Source organism: Plectropomus leopardus, chromosome 5, assembly GCF_026936395.1.
Source record: "Plectropomus leopardus strain MGB_pleo_1.0 chromosome 5, ASM2693639v1, whole genome shotgun sequence".
NCBI classification, from domain to species: domain Eukaryota; kingdom Metazoa; phylum Chordata; class Actinopteri; order Perciformes; family Serranidae; genus Plectropomus; species Plectropomus leopardus.
In genome coordinates, this window is record NC_142180.1 from 31,818,605 (window position 1) to 31,837,045 (window position 18,441).

At 37.4% G+C, this 18,441-nt stretch overlaps 1 protein-coding gene across 3 annotated transcripts in view; it reads right to left on the reverse strand.

Annotated features, from left to right (window-relative positions):
- Positions 1 to 18,190, reverse strand: part of osbpl1a (oxysterol binding protein-like 1A) — a 34,650-nt gene extending 16,460 nt beyond the window's left edge. For 2 of the 3 annotated variants that reach the window (XM_042482998.2, XM_042482992.2), the window contains exons 1-15: positions 17,897 to 18,190; positions 13,799 to 13,928; positions 13,643 to 13,728; positions 12,438 to 12,512; positions 12,176 to 12,287; positions 11,928 to 12,013; positions 10,546 to 10,690; positions 9,840 to 9,907; positions 9,699 to 9,743; positions 7,481 to 7,554; positions 7,183 to 7,246; positions 6,983 to 7,084; positions 4,497 to 4,622; positions 4,291 to 4,372; positions 3,833 to 3,939 (exon numbers count right to left, since the gene is read on the reverse strand). In XM_042482998.2, the coding sequence (XP_042338932.2) occupies positions 3,833 to 3,939; positions 4,291 to 4,372; positions 4,497 to 4,622; positions 6,983 to 7,084; positions 7,183 to 7,246; positions 7,481 to 7,554; positions 9,699 to 9,743; positions 9,840 to 9,907; positions 10,546 to 10,690; positions 11,928 to 12,013; positions 12,176 to 12,287; positions 12,438 to 12,512; positions 13,643 to 13,728; positions 13,799 to 13,922 (1,296 nt within the window). In that variant the 5' untranslated portion in view covers positions 13,923 to 13,928; positions 17,897 to 18,190. Of the gene's footprint in view, positions 1 to 3,832; positions 3,940 to 4,290; positions 4,373 to 4,496; positions 4,623 to 6,982; positions 7,085 to 7,182; positions 7,247 to 7,480; positions 7,555 to 9,698; positions 9,744 to 9,839; positions 9,908 to 10,545; positions 10,691 to 11,927; positions 12,014 to 12,175; positions 12,288 to 12,437; positions 12,513 to 13,642; positions 13,729 to 13,798; positions 13,929 to 17,896 lie in introns of those variants that run through there. The other variant, XM_042483004.2, reaches the window with a different exon arrangement.
- Positions 18,191 to 18,441: the final 251 nt, after the last annotated feature.

Sequence of the window (18,441 nt, forward strand, 5' to 3'; positions counted from 1 at the left end):
CTAATCGGCCATTATGCAAAACAAAACACTGTCACTCTTAGATTGATAATGCCGGAAAACTAAGTTTTGTGTTACATCCTACGAAATTATTATGATGAAAATCAGATATGCCCGCTTTGATGCCCCCCCCGCCCCAAATGTATGCATCATCAGTGAACGTTGCTTTATATTTAGCTGCAGCACACAGACTTACTCAGAGTGACTCACACAAACTATCTTCCCACACTTCCTGTTTCCTTGTTACTTTAGATTAACTTCAGTCTCATCTTCTTCTTACATATGCCACCCATCCAGTCAAGAAAAAAAAAAAAAACATATATGCACTTTCCACACACTACATGACTTACACATATGCATACACAAATGCATAACATTCGGTTCCACTGTTTAACCCTTTGACACCTGGAGTGACATCATGTTTCTTGTTCTGCTTTCAGGTACCTTTCACAAGTATCTAAACCTTTTAAACCTGAGCCAATTTGTGTAATTTTTTGTTTTAAAAAAAAACATGGGCAAAGGGCCATCTTGGTAATAGATGTTTCACAAATTGCAGAACATTAGTAGATTTAGGAAATTATTTTTTAAAAAGTTAGGAGGAAAAGAAAAGAAAAAAGCTTGGGAAAAACTATACTTCTAATTAAATTAATTCTGTTTTGTCATTTTACTTCCTTTTTAAATTTTGTTTATATTTCATTTAATTTATTTATTTATTACAAATTTTCATGTAAATTTTACTTATAACTAATTTCTTGCTACTTTTTGGGATAATTTTTCTTTTGTTGCTTCCCATTTTTGGTCAGAAATCAAGCCACTTTCCTCAGGTTTCAAAGGATTTAAGCAGCACTGAGCATTTCAGTGGGTGACAAGACATAAACAAAAAGATGATGCAAATATCTCTACACTGTCTGTTCATCGCTTTGGTCCAGACTGAGACATTTCAGCAGCTATTGCATGGATTTACATTCATGATGCACAGCCGATGACTCATAGACTTTATAATGAATGTAGTCGCGCATTTGTCTGTGGACTCCTTTTATAAGCCTTAAATCTGGTATTTAGGCCATCGTCATATTGGATTTTTGGAGCCAAAAATGACCACATTTGTACAAGAGGATGGAGCGGTCCATCAGCGAGGGTGGGGTGGAACTGACTGAGGACCTGCTATCTGCAGAAAGCCTGTCACTCAAAACACCATGTCCTTAATAATACAGAACTTTAAGCTTTAATAAAATCGCATCAGCAATCTTACAATTAGTAGAAAAACCGCTCTACCTCTGAGCCGCAGCCGCCATGGAAGTTTTAAATTTGTAAAACTTTCCTCAAGCCAAGAAAAGCGATTCAAATTTTCGTGACAACAAGTCATGAAGCATCAAAGCATCAGCCGTTTTTGTTTTTAGCTCTATATTGGCTCAGTTAGCTGACACTAGCTTTATGTGCATTGCGATGCACACGGGTATGCAATGAGGCAGCAAAATTTCTTATTTATAATATTATTTTTATTGTCTTTTAATGCTTTTATTCTTATATTTTCTTTAACAAATATTAATTAAGCACTTTAAATGCCTTTTGAGGTTTGCCTGTTTTTATCACTTTTATTCCTTCTATTTACTTTATTCTTGTTGACCTCTTGTGCTCGCATTTTGTTCTTGCCTTTGTGTTTGACTTTTCGAGACCTTTCTCTGTTTGGCCTTTGCGTTGTCTGTTAAAGCACTTTGTAAATCAATTTATCACTTTATCACTTTGTGTAATCTTTTTTTAAAGTTCCTATATAAATAAAGTTATTATTATTATTATAAAATGTTATTGCAAAATGGGGCTCAGACATTGATCAACACATTTTATGACTAAATACAAAGTTAAGATGATGCTCAAGCGAGGTGTTTTCTGAAAAGCAGCAGACACACAAAAGCCCGTGAACACGTAACTATGGTAACGAGTGCTTGAATAACTCTTCCAGTGCGACTCGCTGATAATTGAGCTGGTAATACTGTTGCATTGTTGCTCATAGTGTGAATATAGCTTTATTCTTGTTTTATAATGTTTGCATCAGTGTGATGACGTCTTCATTTGTCAGGTATTAGTCAAAAACAGACATTCCCAGCTAGTTGATTTTTCTATAAACACTTTCTCACTTGACTTTCTAGAAAATGTTTTACATCACAAAAATATCACTATAGGGCATTTTATGCATATGGCTTTCCCTTATTGAGTGCTGTTTGTTTGTCTGACAGCACTTGAACCAGAGTGCTTCTGGGAATGTAGCCAGTGAAGTCAAACGTCGCTCATCACTGTTTGCTTTTGTGTTTATGTATACATAATGTCATTTCACTGCTTAATGCCTGCATGAGTTCCAAGTTCAATATTCAACTAAATTACTGTGAGCTTTAAGTTTACAAGTCACACAGAAGGAGGGCAGAGCCTCCTGCGCTACAAGCCAGGATCTTATTATGCAAATCACCATGTAAATGCAGTTTAATTTATCCCAAATATCACATTTTATAAACTATTCATAGAGGTTTTGTTTGCAATCTGGAGGCTTTATTGGGGCTGGAGAGGCAATCACAGCGGGCAAGAGAAGAGTTAGGGCACACAAAGCATGTTGGAGGCTCCACATTAAGGAGTGTGTGGACACTGGAGGACAGATGACAGCTGACACTCGGCTGTGGTGTGAGCCCTGCAGACTCCTTGGCCTCTCTGTGGTTCTCCAACATGTTCTGCGAGCTCCTGTTCTCCTCTCACCTGGTATGACGGCTCTCTAGCCCCGGTAATGCCTTTAGCATGCTCTGCAGGTCCTAGCTTGACTCTTAGTTGCCTGGTTGTATCCCAGACTCCCAAAACAGCCTCCAGCAAGTCCCACTGACCCAGGCCGTCCTCTGCTCCTCTGCCAGAGAACCAGCAGGGAGATTGCGGGGTCTGTGCCCACAGCCGAGGGCCCTCGGTCAGCTCTTCTCTGGTATCTGGCCCCGAATGTATAGCTGTGGACATTTTTTTTCTGGGGGATTTTGTGCCCCTGCTCTCTGAAGGTTTGTTGGATGAAACTAATGTACAGGGTTGGCACTTGTTATGAGCTATAAGCAGTGCCATCTATGTTTCTTTCAGCAGGGATGTATGTAATCTATCCACTGAATCCTTCCATTACAATCAAATCCATTGAATAACACACAAAGAAACCCCGTCTGACAGCTTATAATCACTGCACTCCACTGAGCTGCTTTCACAAGGAGGTGTGAAATACATTGCTGCTTTCTTATGAAACATGCTCTGTTTTTACCTCTTATTCCTTAAAGAAATACAAGGGTCATGGACAGTTACGATCCTGCTGATTACAGAATTTATAGTCTGTACTTCTCTTTAAGGGTCAGGTCACTCCTATCTCAAAAAAACATAGAACATAATACATACACATATTTTCCTACTCAGCCCAGAGTTACACTTGCAAAACTTGATATTTATGTGTCTGCATAAACAATGTCTGGTTACTATAGAGGACTAAAAATGACTTATAAATAAATACAGAAAAAAATCTATTAATTAATGTATAGATAAATTTGTTTCTACATTTTAAGGCAACCACAATGATTTGTTTGTGTATTTTTTGTCCATATATTATTAAGGTAGGAAGTCCTAACCTTTATTTCTTTATTTGTGTATAATTTCTTTATTTCTGTATTTATTACAACAGTTTACCCAAAAATATTTTTTATGTGATTTAAGCAAGCATATATGCCAACCCGTACTGATAATTGATGGTAAAAATGGACAAAATGACTGACAGCTGCCAACTGGCATTAAAACTAAAGACATAAATAAGTCTTGGGATGCTGACACTTACCCCTTCCTGTTTGGAGAGGAGGCTGAGACAGACACTGAGACTTGAACTGGTGTCACTGGACAACTCGCAGATTTCCTGCAATTTCTGCGGTATGTCAGATGGAAAACCTGTGGGGACAAATGCACCTATGAGGGGTAATGACTAAAAAGAAAAAAGTCAAACAAGCTGCTTAATAAGCAGAAGCATCAGTTCAAGTCTTATAGTTTCTTTTTTTTCATGCTTTTAGAAAAAATACAAACAACGAGCACAGCGAGCCTCTAATGACAGACACAGATGGTGCAGACTCTTAATTATGAGGATTATGACATTATTCCATCAATATGCATTTAAATCTGCTTGATGTTGCCTATAATTTTAATCATACGGTTTTCATTTCCACTCTGCAATGCTTCTCATCTGTTACATATATTTAAAAGTATATAGAAAAACTTAATAGACAATGAAATAACAGCTTTTACTTTCTGCCAGCCCGTCCTTTTTCAGCATGGAGAGAAAAGCTTCCACCTCCTTCTCCAGTTTCTTCTGGCTGGCCTCCGCTGCCTGATTTCAGAGAGAGAAGAGGAGATGAGCAAAAGCAGCGCAAGCTGGGAGGACCCTGCGCCGAACAACACTACAGATCATCACTCTGACATGTTAATTACAGATTTTTTTTGTTTACAGACACCTGTAGTGAGTCTGTTAGCTCCCCGAGTGACATCACTTCCTCCTCTTCCTCCTCCTCGCTGCCCTGATCTTGGGAGCAGTAGTGTGTGCTGTAAGCCGAGTGCTCCTCCAGTGCGTCCAGCCAAGCCTGGAAGACAATAGCGAAATTTGTCTTTGAGTCATCACTGACTATTTGACACATCAAAGATTTATCTATAAAGTATGACCTTGGAGGTATATGTTTCTATCTGCTATATGAGTGTTTTTGAAATATGGACATTCAAAGTTTTCACACCCAACATTCAGATGGAAATCTCTTTTTCAAGAGCGACCGGGCCAAAGGGGCAGCATAAACATCGTCAATAACCTCAAGTACACAACTACAACTGTCACACATTACAAATAAGCAAGAATAACATCCAATCAAAATGAAACACAAATACCAGCTAAATACAAAAACATGTACAATTGTCTAAAACTATTTCATTACGATTTTTATTCTAAATAAATAATATAAAAAAGCATTTTTAAGTGGCATTTTAAAACTTTCGAATATTAAAAAGGAACATTTTCAGTCCAATTTTTCCATGTTTACTGGAGACAAATTTCTAAAGTGTTCCAGTATGGATGTCTGTGAATCAGGCTGTATTGTAACCACTTGGGGCATGTCCGCACTATCAATTTACGCCCACTAAAAGTGCTTGTTTTTGCCACTGAAAGGCTCAGATTTACATTCTACTTGTCTGAAAACATTATGAAAAGGATTCCAATGGAGAAAGTCTTGTCCTAACAGTAAGATCCCTTTTCTTTTACCAGAAACAGCCCCAAACCCACTAGACTCCACTGTAGCGTGTATGGAGTGCCCCTTATGAGTTTGAAAACCCAGAAATAAGTTAGCAGTTCAGCACCTCCAGTTTTCTTGATGGGTTTTCGGTTAAAAGCCTTAAATAAGGTCTGTGGTTAACACAAGCTGTAGAGATTTTCATGTTTTGTTTTACAACATAAAATATGTCAGTAAATGACCCACTTGTGAACTTTGAAGCTTTTAGGGATCTTAAAAAAGGTGGTTGCTTACAAGTAGTTACATAAAACTACAGAGCATCGTCACAGAGCCTTGCCAATCATGATTTTACGGCCTTGTTATGTTGGCAATGTTAATCACTTTTAGTGGACGTAAACTGATGGTGCACAATTGCCCCATAAGCATACATTGCAGCCTGTTTAGCTGCTGCCTGCTACAGCACTCTCACTCAGTACTGGAGCAATTGATTTTTTTTCCCCCCGCATTAGTCACTTAGAAACAAAAAATGTGAAAGTAAAGGCCAGGTTGAACATTTCTGAGGACATCCTTTAATAACTCATCATCTGCTTGGAATCATGAGGCTCTATCTGCTGAGACTTAACAGAAGGCAGAGCAGTTTTTGAGTCTTTTGGACCAAGTCTAACTCCCACCTCATGTCATTGCTTGCTACATGACTTGCAAGTCAAAAAAAAAGTTTTTCTGGTCTGTCAATGCAAAGTATGAAAGTTATAATAGCACAATTGCAAAACTCAATACTTTTTATTAAATAAAACAGGGCATTTAATATCAAGCTGCAAGTGATGAATCAATGTGTGCAAAAAGCCTCATAATGAGTTTCTGTCTGTTTGGAACATTACAGTTTTTATGTTTTTGTCCTGATGTTGATTTTAATGTGACTACACTGCCTGATGATGATCACTTAAGCTTTTCAGCCAGAGCTCTAAATAGCCGGCACCGTGCATGACGGTCACACTTGAAACTGCATTAAAGGTATAAAAATAACAGGAAGTTATATCACACTCTGACTTTTGTAATTTGCTGTTAAAATCACAAACATTAGTTTAGATGAAGGAGCACTCAGGTTCATGTCATGATGGAAAAAAATAGACTTTAAATTCAAAGCCTTGAAAGGCAAATCAGGAGGAAAAATAGGCTATGTACTGGATGTGAAGATCCTCCTGAATAGACTGAATTAATTTTATACTGAAAGGCTAGTTTCCCTCATCTGAATGTGGAGATCTCTACGTGTTATTCTGCTGCCAGCAGCTGCAGCTGAAAGTGTGCATTATGTTATAGATACATTGCACACATCGTCATTATTAATTATTCATGACAGTTTGGCAGAGCTCCAACAGACAAAACTACACTCAGTATTGCATTTTTCAATGTTTTTGGGTTACCAAGTCCAAGATTTTTTGCCTTCATGCCAGGCTCGTACAACAATGAAGCTATATTTTGTTTAAATTTAGACAGAAACATTTAGTCGGATCAAAGATTTTCATTTGGAGGTTTGAGCTGATAATAGTATTATAATGTTTTACTAACAATAAAAAATGACACACAGGCCTCACAGGTGGACCTCTCTAGAGCTGAGTTAGAGAATGACTTTGAGAAAAAAAAAAACTTTTTCCTACAAATTTAAGGCAATTAAACCATTAAAAAATGCTCAAAATGTTAATAACAGTCAGAGGGGAAATCGCACGTACTTTTCTTGCTCCCTCTGGGTCGGTATTAGTCGATACTTTGAAGTGATGCACGCTGTCATCGAAGCACTTGAGGGTAAAAAAGCAGCTGTCTTTGGCTCGGATCTGGAAATGAAAAACATCAAAAACATTCCCATGTGCAATAGTCACAAATTTAACACAGCAGACAAAAAACAGAGTGTTATTCTTACATATTGGCTTACCAAACACTGAGCATGTGTGAGCGACTTACAGCCTTGCCTCCTGACATTGGCAGCTGCATCTGACCTTCATACGAGAGAGAACGAGTCAGTATTTTTCTTTTGCTGACTAACTTTTATGACAGATGACACATTTCGATGGAGGTGTTAGAAAACAGGCTCCTCTCTATTTTTGTGCTCATTTATCTGCAACTTCCAGCACCGTTCTATTAAAAAGTGTGTGGTACTTCCATTAATCTGGTGGTGAGATCTTTTCACATCTGATTCTGGGAGCAGAGTTAAGGTGATTGATGGCACCTACTGTTTTGAGTACCAGGACACGACGCCGTCCTGAAGGACGACCCAGTATGAGCGCCAGCCGAAAAATCTGGAGCTCTGCGGGATGAAGCGGAAGGGAAAAATCAGAGGTCTGATTTTCAGTGATTCCTGTTATTGTGCAGTCTCTGCAGATTTTACTGGTGGCTAAGAGAGAGGGCAGCACCCTGAGAAAATACAGGATATTACATTAAAAAACTCCTCTGCTGCATTTAGAAACACATTTTAAATGCAACACAAGCAGAAAAGATGGCATACACAAACATGAGTGAGCTGTGTCTGGGTTTGTTTTCTAACTGATTAGCTCAGCAGGTAGCGCAAATATAGTCAATTTCAGGGTTTCCCAATGCTGCAGTCATTTAACACAGACATTTCTGACTTTTAAATAGCTTTTATATCAACAGCGCTGTTTTTGTTCACAGCAGGAAGCCATAATAAGCTCTGAAAATTGGATGTAACGTTATGCTGGCACAGTTAGCGACCTTAGCTAGTGAACATAGTGGAGCATTAAGGTGTGACAATTCTCTTAAGACAGTGATTATTACACTTATATTTATAAGCTGGACACAAAAATGACTCCAAATGAATAATTATGTCCGTCTGCATCTGTTGAACGGGTAATAACGCAACTGCTTAGTAACATGTTAGCCGTATTTTACAAAAAGCTGATAATCCGCTTTTTGCTGCCCCCAAAGTGGCCAAAAAAGTTAGTTTCTGCTGGTATAACCAATAAGAAACCATAATAAACTACAAAAACTGAATGAAAAATTATGCTATTATTTTGAGATCTTACTAATTATTTTGAAATACTTAGTCATTACTTTGAGATGTTGCAATTATTTTGAGATATTAAGTTATTATTTTGAGATACTTAGTGATTGTTTTGAGATACTAAGTCTTTATTTTGAGATATTAATTATTATTTTGAGATACTAAGTCTTTATTTTGAGATGTTAATAATTATTTTGAGATACTAAGTCTTTGTTTTGAGATGTCAGTAATAATTCTGAGATATTAAATCATTATTTTGAGAAACTTGGTGATTATATTGAGATACTAAGTCATTATTTTTGACGTTAGTCATTATTTTGAGAAACAAACTCGTTATTTTGAGATACTAACTCATTGTTTTGAGATACAACACCATTATTTTGAGATGCCAGTGATTATTTTGAGATGCTATGCCATTATTTTGAGACACTTAGTCATTACTTTGAGATGTTCTCACATAAACTTATAAAGTCCTTTTTTTCTATGGCGGAAATTGGCTTCCATACCAACTACTGTCATTTTTTGCTCATTAACTTGCAGTGACCAAAATGCTGCATTCAAATGCACTGTAGCCATTTTGACACATCATAGCAGGAAGAACAGGTGTGATTAATGATTACATAATAATCAATGATTGCTGCATTCATTAAGCCCTCATTAGTAACACCTGCGCTTTTCCCATTCATCTCAAAATGTGTGCAGTGAAAATCTCTACTATTGCTCTACATGCAGTTTGTTTAACAGTTTCTACACATTATATTTTTTTAATTACTTTTTGCACAACAGTCCTCCATCACTATATGTTGACAAGCCTGCCGTGGCTCAGTGAAGCCTGCAGTGTCTTCTATTGTAGATGTTACATCCTCATGTCGCCTATGAGTCATGTTGCAGGTTTTAGTGAAGCAGTAAACTAATCAATGTGTGATACACTCCCTACTTAACTAAGTTTGAGATCCATTTGAGCTTTTTTTCCAGGGAGACAAACAAAATCAAAACTACCAGGCCATTTTTTTTTCGAAATAAAAGCATTTTTCTAAAAAAAAAAAAAAACAACAAAAAAAAAACTCAGCAAAAAAAACCGTTATATGAGCCTGTGAGAGTCTCAGTCTTGCAACTGATTGCCAAAAAGGTGCAAATATAGTGTGCATGTGTTACATGATTTCAGGAAAATATATCCATATATCTCATAGAGATGCAGTAACAGATAAACTTTGTAGAGCTCAGTTTACTGTAGCCAATTATTTAGTGCAATATGGCATATGTACCTTAAATAAAAATTCACTCTCAAGGGTTTGTGCATTCAACTTTGTTTTGCAGCATGGTCTCCTAATGCAACATGAGTTGTTATTTTGAGTTTAGTTTCTCTACTTTCTTATGTTTTTTCTGTAATGCACAGTTCTCTCAGCCACCACAGGGAACAATTCAGACTTTACCTTCCAGAGAAGTCCCTCGTACTTCTTGACATGTCTTGTCACACCCTGCAAGGGACACAAATGAGAAACACGAGCAAAGTAAGAAACAAATCAAACAAAAAAAAAAATCAGGGTAACTTTAAGAAGCCCATTAATACTTACCCGATGAACGCTGGCTTCAAGGAGCAGCTTCATTGCTGTGTCACTTGCCAAGTCAAACACTGTCTGGCCTGTGAGTGATGAAAACACGAAACAAGTGAGGCTTTAGTAAAAACACATATACAGCAGGAAGAAAATACTGATCTCATGATATTTAAAGGTTAATTCCAAAAATGTCAAGGAGTCATTGACCCCGCTTGTGCACCAGCTTGTGCCTCTCATGTAATCATAGTTGTTAGTCTTTTTGCATTGATAGACTCCTCGAATTACAGAAATAACCACAGTGTGTCAAAAATAAGGTCAAACTACATTTCTGCAGAAATCATAGCTGCTTACTCAGTCAGTTGCTATTACTGTTTGGGTGAAGGACCCTTGTGAAGTGAGTTTTACTTCATATCACAGGTATTATTTTTGGTAAAAGCAGCACTCAACAAGGTTTCTTGGTGGATAAGGCTATTGAGCTATTATATATTTTTCTCACTGAAACTTTTATAATTGATTGACAATGTTCTTATTGTCAAAAATATCATAACAAGAATAAAACCAACTATATGGCTCTCAGCTTATTGTCGGTTAACTACTGTCTTGGGGATCAGTGATACAGAAGAATAAGCCATAGTTTAAGTCTTGTCATGGAAAAATATTTCCAACCTGATCCTTTAAAGACAGGAGGCATTCATGACTGCCGGCTCTGGCTGATGACTCTTACCTTTCTTGTTCTTGATGTTAGGGCTGGCTCCACTTTTGAGCAGCTTCAGGGCACACTGCTTCTGGCCTCGATAGGCTGCCGAGTGCAACGGAGTGTTTCCCAGCAGATCTGTGCAGTTGATATCTGGGGTCTTCTTCCTGCTGAGCTACAGCAAACACACAGGACAAAAACAGATGGCTTGTCTGGTGTCAAATATCCTGCAGGTTTTTATTATTCTGCTAAGAACTGAAGCACGACTCTTTGATTTCTCACTCTGTGTCAAAGAGGTGGATGAGTTAAAGCTGCTGAAAACTTTTCCAATGTCCATTCTGTGCCTTTCTTTAGGCACATTTGTTTTTTCTTTCAGAGCATTTTCCTTCTGAGGTTTTCATGGAAAACTGTCTTATTGTCACTGAGATTTAAAGGGCGTAGTCGACCGTATACTTGCCTGGACTTGTGAATAGGTGTAGCATGCTAATATGCTCACAGTGACAGACTGGCATTTCCATCCCTATGGGTGGCCACGCTGCTAACATGGTGGATAAAATAATTAAATTAAAAGAAATTCTTCACCAGCCAAATGACCATTTGTATATCAGTTACTCGTACAGCATTACATAGAATTTGTGAGGAAACCTTTGTTTTGTTTGCATGTTTCCACAATGGACAAAAATAGAGAAAAGCCTTGATAAAGAGGTGTAAAAGGGGGACAGAATTTTCAACAGCAAAACTGGATCAAAACATTTGTTTATAAAAGACAAATAATTTGAGCAGCCTAATTTAATCCTCATTTGTCCACTCATATGTTCAGTACGTCCCAAACAGATAGCCCTTTGTGACGGGGAACTGAACAAAAAGTATAACTTATCTATGCTCTCCTTGAGGCCAGACTGGACAAAAACAATAATTTTACCTTGCTGAACACAGGAGTTGCTGGTCTTACACTGCCTCGATCAGTTAGTTAGTTTGTGTTGCTGTGTGACTTTGCTCAATCTGAATTAATCCTTTAAAATACCAAAGTCACACAACAACACAAGCAAATTAACTGATCAAGGCAGCGTTAAACTAGCAACTCCTGTGTTCAGCGAGGTAATATTACTGTTTTTGTCCAAAAGGGCTGTCTGGGAAGTATTGAGTGTGTGCAATTTTTGCATTTCAGTTTCACTGAAAAAATCAAATCAAATCCCATTGATGTGATTTTTTTGCTGAAGTCTTTACCAAACAAGCATATTTCCTTAAATCTGGAGTATGACTTGTAGGGAAGGTCTGTAGCAACACAATACTTTATGTATAATGGTATGTTGTGACACATTTTACCTTTATCAATAAATTGCAGCTCGGAAAAAATATTGTGATTTTGCTAATATTTCGATTAACTGTGCAGCCTTACATCTGGCACTTACCAGCTGAGTTAGAGTTGAAAGGTCTCCTTCTCGGGCAGCTTCCAAAAGTTCCTCCTCCAGTTTCCTCTCCTCTGTTCTCTCAGCCGCTGGATTCAGTAAAATGATGGGATTCACAAGAAAAAATGCAGGATGATTAAATAATGTACACATTATATAAACAACTTGTATGTATGAATTTCAAAACATCAAAGGCGGAGATTTATAAATCTATGTTTTGGTGCAATTAGATGACGGCGTGTCTGTCTCACCTTCTAACATGCTTCTGATCTCTGCATTCTGAGTGACATCTTTGGGTATCTGTGCTGTCCCATTGATGACAGTAGCACATGCATCATAGTGCAGCAGCAGCATGACAACCTCCTGATCAATACGTGATTGATTCATTGATTCATTGATTGATTGATTGACTGAATGGATGAATAAATGCATGCATAAAACCATACCATCAACAAATAGCTGAGAAGAGTAGAGAGAAAATCCATATGTAAAATCACAGATGCATTTAGATACCTTTCTTCCTGTGAAGGCAGCTTTGTGCAGCGGTGTATCGCCGACATTATTGGGCAAATTCACATCTGCACCCGCCTGAACGAGGTTACAACACACAGGCAACACACACACATTAGCCATGCAGTCATTTAAAATCTAAAGCAAAACTTAAAGGTCCAGTGTGTTGGATTTAGAGGATATATCAGCAGAAATTTAATATAATAAGCATGATTTCTTTGGTGTATAATCACCTGTAAATAAAACTTGTTGTGTTTTTGTTACATTTGAATGAGCCATTTATATTTACATATTTACAAAGTGGGTCCTCGTCTACGAAGATTACTATATTGTATCGCCATACACTGGTTCTTGATAGGGCACCTGAAAATATTGTTACAGTGGAAGAGCCCTAACCCCCTGGCACAACTTCGTGGTAAAGGATTTATTGTCTTTTCTTCACTTGGAAAAAATCAAGCTAACAGTCAGAGGATCATAAAATATTTTACACTTGGGACCCCTTTCTCTCCTATAGACATTTAATCTGAACAAAACCGCTCTTTATTTGCTCTCTTCTTGCTCCTTTCTTTTCTTCTTTCTCTAATCTGTCACTTGTGGAAGTGTGTTGCGTACCTACTAGGACATTTGGGAGTGTGATTGCAGAGATTTAAGCTATGCGATGCTTGTTTCTGTTTGATTATGGATTTTAAAAAACATTAAAAGATAGGGCAATTAGCTTTGTTCTCATCTGCCACCATAGTGAGCAGCCTCTCTGTGACATGAATGTTGAAAAAATACTTTTTAAATGTGAAACTGCTTCACTGAATGTTTTTACTAGTTAAAATCACCAGGTGCAGACCTCTGCGGACAATTCGGTTCCTAATAAAAACTTCTTAAGTTATCAGAGGAAAATGGTGAGCTCATGTTAGCAGGCGTGCCAAACAGTGTCTGAAAAACAGAAAACACTGATTTGTAACGTGAAACTACTTTATTCAGTGTTTTTACAGGTTTTATTCACCTGGTCGCTTGTTTTGTAAAGATAAGATAAGACCTGTGCGGATAATTCAGCTCCCCATCAAAACCTCCTGAACACAGGAGGAATTTAACTGGGAGAAGTTTCACCTTGTTGCAATCTGCAGCCCTCACCATTAGATGCCACTAAATCCCCTGAAATCTTAAACACTGGACCTTTAAGATGTTTTTTTCTTAATAAAAGAAAAATAAATTACCTTTAGTAATTCTTCCACTACATCTTTGTGTCCGAAGTAACAGGCCAAGTGAAGAGGCGTCCATCCCAGGTTGGACTTTCTCTTACCTGAGAAAACATAGTGTTACACCACACACCATAACTGATCTGAGTTCATATGAAAGTGTCACTCATATACCTTTGCAATTTATGTTAATCTTCGTCTCTTCTTTTATTTTGGACATGAGGAGCCTCTGAATCCCCGGCAGATTGCCGTTCCGTGCAAATTGCAGGAACTGCTCCTCTGGCTCCAGCTCCTCCATGGACCCCTGCAGAGGAAACACGGGAGAGAAACAGCACGAAAAGATGCTTTTTATTTCTGTGGCTCCGCTGTAACTAAAAAGATGCTCTCAGGGGAGATTTCAGTTGAGTGATGAGCAAAAGGATTGGATATGATCAAAGCATGATCTATCAATGCTATACTTCAACTCATTCAGTTTATAGTCGTCTATCAGCAGCAACAAACTGAACAGTATCTTTGCCTCTGTGATAAGTGTAAGCTGAGTGACGGCTCATCTGTTCTGGTCTCACCCCAAGATCAAGAGTTTCTGAGATGACATTTTTAATTTGTACAGCAGTATGTGCAGCAGACAGCTAATCCCTGGCAGTCTCTCTGTGATATTGTGTTTCTCTAACCACTCTTTGTCTCCTCCGCTCAGCATTACAACAAGCACTCATGCTTGGTGTGGTCACAAAGTTATCCTGAGAAACCGAAAATCAGCTGCCCCTACTTGCCTTAAAAATGACTAAAGGACTTGTCTGTACCTTGAGGAAATTTGGTATCTTTCCAATGCCCAACCCAAGTTTCTTACGGTTTGGGAACACTTTACTGAACGTATTAGAAAGGACGGGCATCAACCTGAACTGACTGTATAAGAGTGTATTGTGTTGTTTTGTGTTTTGATCCCCCCGGATTTCAGTTCTGTACCCTTCATATTGGACTTGTGGACATTTCAGTGATCATATGGATTGACATGCATTTGCTTTTATTTTACTCTGTCATGTCATTTAGTTTCGGTTTTGTACTTCGTCAGAGATGGGAACAAGTCAAGAAAAGAAAATCTCAAATCTTTGAACTCAAGTACCAAGCTTTGGGTTTTGAGTCGTAACCAAGTCATAAAACACCCTTCTCCAAACGTAATGCCTTTTAACAACAGAGGGATAATATTATACACTTAAGTAATGAAATCTTTTACATGTATTTGTTAAAACAAGTGTGACTAAACTTAATCATAAAAAACATGCACTTGCACACTGCACTTTCATAGCATTACCACAATTAACCAGCAGCCAATACAACAAAATTTCTACAGTATGTTTTTGTCCTGTCTTGTTGTATTCATTTAATCTCATTTTGAAAAATTGTAACTTTTTCTTCCTAAATTGGCGTGGAGGTTAAGGTATCAAGTATTTTCATTTAAAGAGTTCATGTCCATGTGAAATTACAAGTCATGACTGAAAGTCCAAGTCGAGTTGCAAATGTTTTTAATCTGGCCAGTCAAATCTACGTCTTCAAATTTTTGACAAGAGTCTGACTGGAGTCATGTGACTTGAGTCCAGATCTCTGTATAATGTGCTGGAAAAAAAGAGAAAAAACTACAAGTAAAATACAAATTTTTAAAAAGATACTTTCAGAGGGAAACTTAATAGAAAAAAATAGTATATAAAATAAAATAGTAGCTATAGCTATAGGAAGTAGAAAAGAAGAGAAAAATCCTTGATTAATTGTTTTAGTATGTCACTTTCATAAAGTTGAGGGATTCAAAAGAGTCTGTGCTGAGCGAAATGCTGAATATAGCATGCTAAAATGCTGATGTGAAGCACGTATAATATTCACCATTTAAAATCAAAGCAGCAGAGGGATAGATATCGTGATTTATAGTCCTTATTACGGTGAAGCTTCAGAAATACTGGAGCCTATATTTCCCATCGCACCACACCATCGGTTTTTATCACAGACTTTTTATTTAAAAAATTGTAGTCTCAAAACCAAAGAAGAAACAACCCAGATGACATGACTGTTGCAGCATCAGGGTTATTTTCTCAGACACATAATACAGTTTTCACAGTTTTCGGTGCTCTCTGTACTGGGTAAACTGAAATTGATGTGCAAAATCAGTGGAGTTCTCCTTTTAAGTGACTCAGACCTCCAGCCTGGAGGAGTTATCGTGGGTTTTATTTCATAACAAGTCATCATCTGTCATTGTTTAGGACACGTGAGGAGAAAAGTCACAAGAGTGTGTTTTGTCAGACGTTGAGGAAAAAGCAACTGTCAGAATGATTACAGAAAGATGGCAGTCACCAGACAGACTCGCTTTACAGGAAGGAAACGAGTCCTCCCTGTCCCCTTTATACACTCTTAGTCCACATGACGCTCTATTTGCAGTAAAACATTGGTATGCAAAGAAAGAAAAAAAAGCCTGCTTTATGTGATGTAATGGAATGTCACATGACTATGACCAAGAATCAATGAACCACGGCGACAAAAGAAGACAAATCAGATGTCTGCAGAAAAAGCCTCGAGTGGCACTCAAACAGGTTTACCTGGAGTTTAAAGGCATGTGACACTTAACGGTAACTCAGCCTGTATTTCTTCCGTAAACTGCAATCACTGGGATACACCTGTGAACTCTGAACTATATACTGTAACAACATGATCTGGATATGTGCAGAGATGAGTTTATTATGTTTAATCTGACTTCTCCTCTCCCTCTTTTTGACTACCATTTGAGCAATTACATTTTTTTTTGTTAAATCAATAATCATTTTTGGCATTTTAGAGCAAAAGTAACAAATAATGCCTCATTTTGTCGTCAAACTTTAGAGGTTTTGTGACTCTTTCTTGTCATTTTTGATATTGTAAACTGAATATCATTTGGTTTTAGACTGCTGAATAAGCAATTTAAACACATCACATTGGGCTTTCTTCCATTTCATGCTGCTACACTTTCTACTTTATTCCACTACATGATAGGGGAAAATAATCTGAGTCCCACTTGATACATTTGCAAGTTGTACAAATTTTGAGCTGCACTTTTGAGAGTAAAAATTAACATTAAAATGACATAATAAGCAGCATATATACCCCCCATATTGCTAAAAATGAAAGAGACGTTTTCCCTCTAAACCTCTCAGATGGTTTCATTTAAATAATTATCTGAGGCTAAAAGCTGTCAAATTATTCACGGTTAACAAAAAAGCAAAGTGCAGAAATATATCCCCCCAAATACAAATTTGTGCAGCAGAACTTTTTTCTTCCTCCTCCGATAATTACCTCACACAACCCCTCAGATTCATATAGAGACGTTTTAGAGGAGGTGTGGCCTGTAGTTTGAGAACAACTGGACTAACCTGCATCTGTGCATTAGTATTTAAACAACAAGCATAATAATAAATCAGTCACAGGGTACATTTGCTTGCACTAGTACTATTTAAAAACAAAAAACATTTTATACTTGATTACATTTTTCTGATACGACCTATGTGATTATACTTCAGTAGTATTTTAAATACAGGAGTATATTATTTGTAATAATTGTCTTTATGTTATGTGTCTAAACATGTAGAAATGTTTACGTGCATATGTGTGCTGAAGCATGTGTAAAGAGAATGTGTGTATGTGTGTAAATGTAAATATATATTTTTTTATTTTTGCTTTCACTCTTGCTTCATTTAGCCTGAGTGTAGCCTCTGTTTTTATCATCTTGTTGAAGCACTTTGTTACACCAGTTTTAAAATGCGCTTTATAAACATTTTTATTATTTATTGTATTATTATTATTATTTGTAACATCCATTTTAGAATGGTTTTATAAATAATTTTCTTATTATTTTATTTTTATTACAATTATTACTTGTACATTAAGGAATTGGCACTTCTACGTTAAAGATCTGCCAATTTCTTCCAACTCTGCTGTCTTTTACATTTCCTTTGTCAGAGTACAAGGACTGAACATAAAAGTGTTGTACTCATTGAATATATTACTACTACCACTACTACTACAACTACTACTACTACTACTACTACTAATATAATAATAATACTAATAATACATATAAAATAAAAGAATGAAGTATGCAGTGGGGATTTTTCTATGGAGATCTGGTCATAGCATATACATATTAGAAAAAAAAAACATAAAATAAGCACGTTTTGCAAAAAAAAAAAACAAAAACAAAAAAAACCCAAAAACAGGAGACATGATAACAGATCAGCAAACATTGAGCCACACACTTACTGCTTCAACTATTCCGGTCCCGGGAGGTAAAATCCAGGCAGCTGCTCTCACAGGGCCCCTCTGTGCAGCTGCATGTGATGTTTTAAGCCCCTCTGAGCCGTTTTCTTGCGGCCCTAAAGCGGCGCAAACAGCGCAGCGCACATCGTCCCGCACATCGTCCCGCACACCTCTGCGTCACTCACACATTCCCAGTTTATCGTCTCCAACTGACGCTGAGCTGCACGATGGCGAAATATAGCTGTCTGTGTATGTGTCACACACACTCGCTCTCACACGCCTCTGTTTTCTGTTTACACCGAGATCAGCTGATCTCTGAGGGCGGAACTCGCCTGGGTGTATCGTGTGCACCTTTCAAAATAAAAGTGCTGAACTTTTTTTTAAACACAAAATAACATTTCTAGTCACATATAAGACACGTGTTATTTTACACATCATACGTCATTAAAATATGAACTTAAAAGCAAATCATTTGTTGGTTCAGGGTTTTCCATTGTGTTGTCTTTTTCATATTGTTTTGTATTTTGTTGAGGGAAAACCCGGAAGTA